General features: G+C 36.7%; 1 protein-coding gene across 1 annotated transcript; it reads right to left on the reverse strand.

The window, feature by feature from the left end:
• Positions 1–9063: 9063 nt before the first annotated feature.
• LOC115216547 lies at positions 9064–9693 on the reverse strand. The gene is made up of 2 exons (XM_029786004.1): positions 9409–9693; positions 9064–9306 (listed from the first exon to the last, which is right to left on the reverse strand). The coding sequence occupies exons 1-2, from the start codon at positions 9691–9693 to the stop codon at positions 9064–9066; spliced, it is 528 nt and encodes a 175-aa protein (XP_029641864.1).
• Positions 9694–9952: the final 259 nt, after the last annotated feature.

Below are 9952 nucleotides of genomic sequence, written 5' to 3' on the forward strand. Positions count from 1 at the left end.
CGTTACTGCGACCGTACACAGAAAGCATGCTTCACCTTCCTTTGATAGACCGGTTGGCTGTACAATCTTTATCACAGACTCAGCTGATAGCTGTACTCTTCCCAGGTGTTGTACAAGAGTGTGCAAGACAGTTTCCTTGTCCTTCCTGCACCTTGGGCATGCCGGTCGCACTGATATTCCGTGCCTGGACAATTTATCGCGGACAGGTAACGCATCCCTGTAACACTGCCAGGTCATGGATCTTTGGTAATTTTCCAAATACCCGACCTGTGGTTTTTTGAAACAGGTTGGCTAGCTGGTACTCATCGAACCCCAGGGCCTCTCCTAGGACATCAAATACAGAGGTGGCGTTTCTGCTGCCGGCCTTGCCCGCCCTGTGGATTAGCGTGAGTGCCTTTCGGCATGCCCTTTGCCATTCAGTTGTATTCTGTCGGGTGTAAATTCCTCCAAGGAGGTCGGTCGTGGAAAGAATTCCTCTGCAAGCGAATTCCACATCTGGCCACCATCCTGGTAGAGCCAGAGGTGCTTTAGCCTCTGTGCATGCCTGCACATCAATAGCCGCGGCATCCCTAACCCACCCTTTAGCGGTTCTTGACAGTACACGGAGCGCCTCACAAGCGGTTTTCCCCTCCACAAAAAGCAGAAGAGAAGTTGCACCAACTTGCATAGCCCCGAATCAGGGCAAAGGACAACGGTCAGACAGTAGGTGATAACAGACGCAATATACACCTGCACCACCTCCGCCCTCCCTTTTAGGGACAGCGCCCTCCAGACCAGGTCCGGACTAGGGTCTCCATCCTGCCTGCCACCTCACTCCAGTTCTTCGTCTGGGAGTCTGGACCGAACCAAACAACTTAACAGGACCATTCGTCCAGTGACCCATGACACCGGACGTTATCGGCTTGCCGCTCCAGGTGCCTAGTCGCAAACCGATGGACCTGTCCTTGTTAACTTTTGCTCCTGCCACCGCCTCGTATCCTTTGATTGTATTTTCTACACAAGGTAGCTGAGCTACATTGGACACGGTGATGGTGACGTCATCCGCATATGCAGAAACAGACATAACACATCCGATTTCATTGGGCATCCCTCCAAACTCTCCAACCTCCACAGCAATGGCTCAAGAGTCAGTACATACAGAAGCGGAGACAGGGGGCACCCTTGCCGAACCGGATCTGGCCGCGATTCGAGTATTTCATTTGAGGCTTGAACTACCATCTCGAGAGTTTGACCATGCCAATTTAGAGTCTCTCTCTTTTTCATTTGGAGTATTGTTATTTCTTCTTCTGCGTCGTAAATTACGGCTCTTGCACTCCATGTTGCATCATAACCAGCTGGTATCTCCTCTATTGTTATTTTTGCAGTTCTCCGGCCTAGGTAGGTCGGGACAAACATTATTTCATCACTTTTTAAAGTTTGTGTCAATATTTCTTTTGTTGTTTCAGCATTCTCGAATTGCACCTCAACAGTGGGGCTTCTTGGCCCTCGACCGATATAGGTAATTTTTCCCCATATAGGGGCGAGACACTTTTCTACCACCTCGTTCTTCACTGACATAATTCTTTTTTCTTTACGGTTGTATATTCTGTATACTACCGTTCTAGCAGTTAAATGTTGTATCATATCCTGTGGTAGCAGAACTTTTGTTTCGTTGCTACTTTTCTTTATATGGTTCCAAAATTTAAATAATTGTTCCTTCGACACCTCCAATTCACAAAAATTACCACCAACGGCAGCAGAGAAACTTGGCTTTTCCTTTCCTTCCTGGTACCCAACTTGGTTACTTTCTTTCATTGCCGGGAAATCCTTCCATTGAGAACAGAAGGTCGACATTTGACAACAAATTCAACTCCATTTTTACAAACGGCCTCCGAAATTCAAAAAGAAGCGTAAATATTTTTGTCAAAAAATGACAATAATTAATTTTTTACCCTGAAACGGGTAAAAAAATTAAGAAACAGTTCAACAAGTTATGAATAAAACAATATTCTGCCCCGTAGGGCGAAACTTTTCGTCAAAACGACGACAACGGTTCAATTTCAACAAGATCTCAAACGTAAAAATTTCAACAGATAATCAACAACAACAAAAAATATTAACCAAATAAACTCACTAAGCAGCAGCAGCGGCAGTCGAACGCAGAAGAGTGACAATCACCAGCTTGTGATGAAAGTTCACTTCACTCGCAAAATACTAGATGCTTTTTCCAGCGGCAGACCATCGCTGATCTCGAAGAAGAAGAAATAAGCTATATTAAATCTGAGCGATATGTAAACAGTAGCAACAGAGAATCGTAACATTTAATCGCCAGCCAAGTGTGGCGTCCTTTACGGGACAGTGCTACTGACATTTATAGCCCCAGGAAGCCATCTCTTCCAGCTGGCTAACGACACACATTCTGTGTCCGATTAGTATTTGCGAAGAAAGGACATCGCTCCCATCCCTAGTCTTACGTGATCACAGAATGTGTGTCGTGAGCCAACTGGGAGAGATGTCTTCCTGGAGCTATAAATGTCAGTAGCACTGTCCCGTATAGGACGCCCTGATGTAATCTCCAGGGATACAGGCATCCAGCAACAGGACCTCCGTAATGCCATGATGAACCGTGAAGTCTGGCGTAGCATGGTAAATTCCATTGTCTCGACCACGGTCGAACAATGATGAATGATGATGATGATAGGACGCCACACTTGGTCGGCAATTATATGGTACGATTCCGTATTGCTACTGTTTTCATCTCGCTCAGAGATTTAATATAGCTTATTTCTCCTTTTCCGAGATCAGCGGCAAAAATTTTAGAAAATTAAAAAAGAAATAAGTGGAAATTTTACCGGTGAGTGTTTTAAATTATAAGGTACTAAAAGACAATGACTCTCCCCAGACACAACAGAATATGCTTCAACACACGAACTCACATAAAGAATCTTACAAACCAAATCCAAAAACGATTATAAAGTACTTCACTGTAAATCCTGAGTTCCTTTCATTGGATTTCCTGCAGCATACAGAATATTATAATCAAACTATCATAAAGAAGAATTTAGTATTATACATCTTCAAAATTTATATTTTAAAGCATTATTCTCCGAAACATGTTGCTACTGGTTAAGTGTCCTTATTTCCTTTGACGTAGCAATTATCTGCATTTAGTTGATTTAAATTCAAGTGTGTTACAGTACATATTCATCCAGCGTAGACATTCCCTATGCAGCTTTGTTCAAGGTTTTACCTATGCGGATGGGTGAAGCGAACTGAGGATGCAAGTATAAGATAGGCCTTCTTGTGAGACCATTATATCTGAGAGTACAAGAGTGTTGAAATACGCTATGACTAGAGTTCTATTATCACTTAAAATTAGAATGGCATTTTTTTTTAGATATTAAGGGAACACATCATTTTATACTTTTACTTGTATAAAGAACCTTAAATAGGTCAAGATGTATTCACACCACTGACCACTCATAATGAAGATAGATGATATATTTAAAAAGATTCGAAAGAAAGAGGAAATATAAATATGTCATGTGGGTAATCTGTCCAGTCTATAGGAAGAAAGCATTAATCGAGAAGAATGAAGTAAATCGGAAAAGAAAAGCCAACAACAAAATATAATTGTGAAGTTTAGAGCAACTAACATATGTACCTTTGCGATTATTTGCCCAGGTCAACTTGTGTGCCCTTTTATCCAAGGCATCATAAAGAAGAATCGAGAATTGCACATCTCTAAAATTTATTTATTGCAACAAATTTGACAGTTTTTTACGTGCTCATAGATGACTAAAATATCTTTCTTGCACGATGTAATTCTCTCTCTCTCTCTCTGTCACTCTCACTCTCTCTCACACACATACATATGTGCATGTATGCATGTATGTATGTATGTATGTGTGTGTGTTTGTATGTATGTATGTATGTATGTATGTATGTATGTACGTATATACATATATTTTTAATAATATATTATTATTAGTAGTATCAGGAAATTAATAATAATAATATATTATTAAAAAATATATGTATATATCGCTCGTATTAAATATATAAATACTTTAATAGTATTAACATTTTTATACAATGGAGCACTCAATATAAAGTCAGTATATAATATTCTTATTGAATATATTTACCTCAAGATTTATGTATGTACGTATATAGAAAAATCATTACTAATTCAAGCAAATGGTAGTATAAAAGAAATAAATGAAGTTGAAAATATATGAAAATTTGTATACGTGTGTATAAAATTATACACGAAGGGAAAAACCACCACGTGGTCTTCCTACATGCTGAAAAGAGATGTCATATTCCCAAACTACGAAAAAACATTCTTACTTACGCACGTTAAATATAGGCGGACAGGACAATTTGAAAGAACTAAAAAGACCCGTTATTTCTATTCTCCGAAGTTCCACCATTAATGATTAAATATTTATTTTTAATAATATTTACCTTTTATATTTATATTTAAATATTTTAGTTCTTGTGTCACATAATTCACTGCTTCTTTATTCGGGCTTGGCATGTTGCTTGAGGACATTTGAATTGAATTCACGATGCGTAACGATAACATTCGATATGCATGTGTCCCCTTTGTGATACAGTATGTATTCGAGTTTTACAATTATATGTCCCCAACAGTTTCTACTGACGATCCACAGATGATTGAAACGAAAAATTATAAAACTCGAATACATACCGTATCACAAAGGAGATACGTGCATATCGAATGTTATCGTTAGACATAGTGAATTCAATTCAAATTTCCTCAAGCAACGTGCCAAGCCAGAATAAAACAGCAGTGAATGAAAATTCAGCAGTGAATATAATTCTGACCCAAGAATTAAAATATTTAAATATAAATATAAGGGGTAAAAATTATTAAAAATAATAATTTTGACCAGTGGCCAGTATATGTAAAAAAAAATACCCATAGACCATGAATATCTTTTATAATATATATGTGTGTATAAAATTATACACGAAGTGAAGAACCACTAAATGGTCTTCCTACATGCTGAAAAGAGATGTCAAATCTGCAAACCACAAAAATATATTTGTTTTATGCACGTTGAATGTAGGCAGGACAATTTGAAACAATTAAAAGGAGCAGTTATTTCTATACTTCAAAGTTTCACCATTAACGATTAAATAAATAAATTAATTAGCTAATTAATCAATGAATCAATCATCTATGGATCTTCAATAGAAACTGCTGCGGACCGAATACATACCGTATCACAATGGAGACGTATAAATATCGAATGTTGTCGTTATACATCGTGAATTCAATTCAAATGTTCTCAAGCCAGAATAAAGCAGCAGTGAATTACCTGACCCAAGAATTAAAATATTCAAATATAAATACAAAGGGTAAAAATAATTTAAAATAATAATTTTGACCAGCGGCCAGCATATGTAACGTCCATAGACCATAAATATTTAATCATTAATGGTGAAACTTCGGAAAATAGAAATAACTGGTCTTTTTTATTCTTTCAAATTCAACGTGCATAAATAAAAATGTTTTTTCGTGGTTTGGGGATCTCTTTTCAGCATGTAAGAAGACCGATAGGTCACTCTTCGTTTCGTGTATAATTTTATACACACGTATATATTATAAAAATATTTATGGTCTACGGACATTTTTGTAACACATGCTGCCACTGGTATAAATTATTATTTTTTTACTAATTTTCATCCTTTATATTTATAGGAAAATTTGCATTTATATTTGTAACTATGTATGTATACATATGACCAGTTAATTTTCAAAAGTGTACGTTATGAGGAATATGGAATTATATTGCAACCTGTGTCTTTTCTGCCTGTGGTTCTAAAAATATCTGTTATTATAAAAAGATTGTGTCTCAGATCACTATCAGTTAACGTTCTGATTGATTGGTTGAAGATGGCCAGGTTAAATTTATCTCTCTGTCTACCCAACTATTTAACTAAAGTAACTTTCTTTCATTCAAATACTTCCATCAAATATTAGTTAGGGACACCGATCGATTTCTACTTCTCTCTCTTAGCAAAATATTCTCTAATGTAATTATTGCAATTAACAGACCGTTAACTCCTTGGCAGTGAGGAGATTTAACTAAATTCAAAATAGCAAATTCTGCCTACTAATATTATGGACATTATTCAGGCGATGTGCTGGCAGGGTCGTTAGCACGCCGGGCTAAATCCTTAGCGACATTTCGTATTCATGTTGAGCACACATTCCGTCGAGGTCGACTGTCTTTCAGCTTTTCAGGGTCGTTAAAGTAAGAACCAGTTAAGCGTTGGGGGTCAAGGCAATCGACTTAACCCTCTCACGAGATTGCTGGCTTTGTGCCAGAATTGGAAACCAATATCATTGACATTATAGTCAAAATCCAGTTAAATATATATCATAATGATTATATGATGTACTTCATCGCATTTCACCAACGAGAAAGATTCCAACGAAAAAGATATTTCTTTCTGTTGCATTCACTCGTTTATAATCCATTTCCTACATGAAAAGATACATCATTACAAATATTTCGGATCTTTTCGGTTTGATCGGCAGTTTTTAACATAATTTCTAGGTAACGAAAACATTTTAAACTTCGTATCCTGGTAGAATGTGTTTATAAAACATCTTTTTTCTCTTGGCTTTATTGAGAAAATTCTATAGTTTGTAAGATATTTGCTTTTTTTTCTTCAATTTATGCAATTTCAACCAATCACTGACGTCTATTGAGGTAAAGAAACATTCTGTGCCGTATGAATATGTCCCTCGTTTAAGAAATAGATTGGGCTTATTTACATTTGTGAAGAAAAAAAGCTACCCTTCCTCCCACCCCTAACCCAAATTGAAATGCAATAGATCGATACTAGGGTCATAATTACAGGTGACAATTTCATATGACATCGCTAGAAAAAACTGCCGTTCAAACCGAAAAGATCCAATATTTCCTACAATATACAATGAAGTACCCCTCACCTATAAATGAATTAAGAGCTAAATTTCTTGAAATTTTAACCACAAAATATATATCATTATTGAAATGCAATATTAACTTATTCTTTACATAATTCAACTTATTCATATACTAAACACCAATAGATAAATACGGCAAATCTTATTAACGAATAGAAAAGAAATATACAAACGAAGGCGATTTTTGGAAGAGATCAATATTCAATCACAAACACACTTCAGCTACAATCTTTCTTTTCTTCGACAGTAATTGTAACGGCTGACTTTGAAGGGGTTCGTTTCATACTTTATTCATCTCGGCTCAACTGGCCTGTACAGATAACGTAGGAACATCACAAATAGGTTACAACTGAGGAGTTATTGAACCCATTATAAGAGCTGCATTTGATTAGACCTATGTACACTCATTAAACTATGTGTTCGGTTGGATGATTTTTTTTTAATGAATAAATATGATTGCATTACACACACACACTCACACACACATACGCACACATTGAAATTGTCATCACTATACGAGTGGATGTATGTTTGTGTACGCGTGTGTATCGGTTGGATGTGTGTTTTCTTTTAATAAATAAATGTGATTGCACGCACGGACTCATGCACGCGCTCACACACACACCTAACACACCTACACACATTAGAATTGTCGTCACTATACGGGTGGATAAATGCGTGTGTTGCATCTCTTTCAATATTTGCCAGGTGTCAGGTATGAACTCGTTAAAGCAAGTACACTTTAATCGCCACCTAGATCCACTTCTCCAACCTTTATGGGATGAGTCCCACCTGGCTCTCCGCATAGCCTTTACCAATAGAAGCAGCTGTAAAAAAAATGTGCTATACCATGGAATGTATATATGTAAATATAAGAAGCTTGTCTTCTATTTATTTTGCTTCACTTTGTGTTTGTAAAACTGTGCGGTAGCATTTGCACTCCGCACCGCTCTACTCTACACAGCAGCGTAGTGGGTGGTCTTTGCAAAACAAACTATATAGATAGGGCGGACAAGCAGACAAGCAGGCAGACAACACACACACACACACAAACTCACGCACTCACGCACAGTGCGTGCTTGGCTTCTCCAGTAATCTTGCGACCTTGTAAAATCTTTTGTCTTTTTGTATATTGTTGACTCCTTTCCGCGTTACGTGTTTGTGGGGGGCTACGGTAATCATCAGGGAGAGGAGTTGCCGAGGGATTCGTATTGTTGAAATTATTTGACAAGAGGCGCTACTGCAACGTGTGTCTACGAGGGTGTTTGTTTACGATTTGTAGCTGCGGTATCTAGTTTAGCTCCCTAACTGACAGCGTAGCCATGGGGGTTCTAAGAAAAGAGGAAGAACGCTTTTTTGTCAGTTTTTATCAGTTGGTCTATATTATTCGAGGTATAAACTGATGCCATCAGCCCCATTTCCATAAATTTCGAGATATGTGTGCTCCACTATTTTCTATTTTGCCGCACATATGTTACATCTTCAGAACAATTCTTTCCTTATTCTGAAAGTATGCCTTGATTTTATCACACCACTTTTATTCTACAGCATCGTTTAAGCAAAAAAAAAAAAAAAAAAAAAAAAGTTTAAGCGTACCTTACATCCTCTTAGATATTTATTTTAAAAGGAGGGTAAACTTCAAGATACATGCAATATACTATTAGAGAACACAGCTCACTTCCTTCATCACCACAAAATATAGTTTAAAAAAAAAGACATGCCGTCTTAGTTCACAACATACTGATTTGCTGAAACATTTTAATAAATTAACCCTTGGTCTACCAGAGAGAATGTCTGTCATTAATTACCAACTGGATCCAATGGATTCAATATTTTTCTTTTTATTAAATTTTATTGAAACTACCATTACATTTTAGCTACATTATATATGCTATCAGGTGAATGAAGAATTACTTTTTCTCACTAATTTTAATAAAAGAAATATATGACCATTCCTAAATACAACAAAAGAAATATAGCTGACAGAATATATTATAAATTTCAAAATTACAAAAATACAGAATTACAGCTCTTCAAGGTAGTGAATGCAGACAACATTGGAATGTTCTTGGCAAACATGGATATTACAATTCTTACATGTAGTACGAGTTTTCCTTGTCTTTTTTGGGGCCACCAAAAAAACATCTTCCTTTTTTCTTTGGTTGTGAAATCTCAAAAGAGGTTGAAGATCGTCTTCTTTTCTTGTTTGGTTGAAGAATGTTAGCGGAACTAGAAGATTGTTTGTCATGTTCTTGTCTAGCATTAACTCCAACAAGTTCCTTTCCTAACTGAATTAGGCATTGTCTTCTTTTATCCTTGAAACTTTGCAAGTGAAGCTGTTTAGAGAAAATGAAAGCATTCACTGCACTTATAACAATCATCTAGAATATAACCATAGGCCATCTTCGAGTCATTCTTCAGCAAGTGTATGTCCTTACCATCTTATCTGGGGTATCTATTCCTCCTTTTGTTTTGCTGTAACATATAATAACTTTAGGTTTCTTTTCAGCATTTTTTGAATCAATTGAAGGCTGAGAGTGCATTGTACTCATAAGTGTGAATACATAATTTTTCTTGGAACAATAAGATAGGATCATAGAATCCTCTGGAAATCCAAATATTGTGCTGTTGATTTCTCTTTCTTTTCCATTTGCGAAAGTACTTGGAAGTTCAACACTGTTCCTTCTCATTCTTCCAACTAAAACAGTTTTCTTGCTAAGCATCTTTCAAGCCAATCCTAGACTTGTAAAATATTGTCACAAGTTATATTGCAATCAGTATTTTTAAGTTCTTTTCCTAGGTCTTCAACAACTTTTGAACCTTGATTTGTCTCTCTCCCTTTACTGGGTGTTTTCCAGTGTAGATTTGCATTTTCCAGGCATAAGATGTTTCACTGTCGCATATTGCTCAAATTTTAATTCCATATTTCCCTGGTTTTGAAGGAATATATACCCGGAATGGGCAGCGCCCTCTGAATGAAAC

The sequence above is a fragment of the Octopus sinensis genome, linkage group LG10 (assembly GCF_006345805.1).
Source record: "Octopus sinensis linkage group LG10, ASM634580v1, whole genome shotgun sequence".
In the NCBI taxonomy this organism is placed as follows: domain Eukaryota; kingdom Metazoa; phylum Mollusca; class Cephalopoda; order Octopoda; family Octopodidae; genus Octopus; species Octopus sinensis.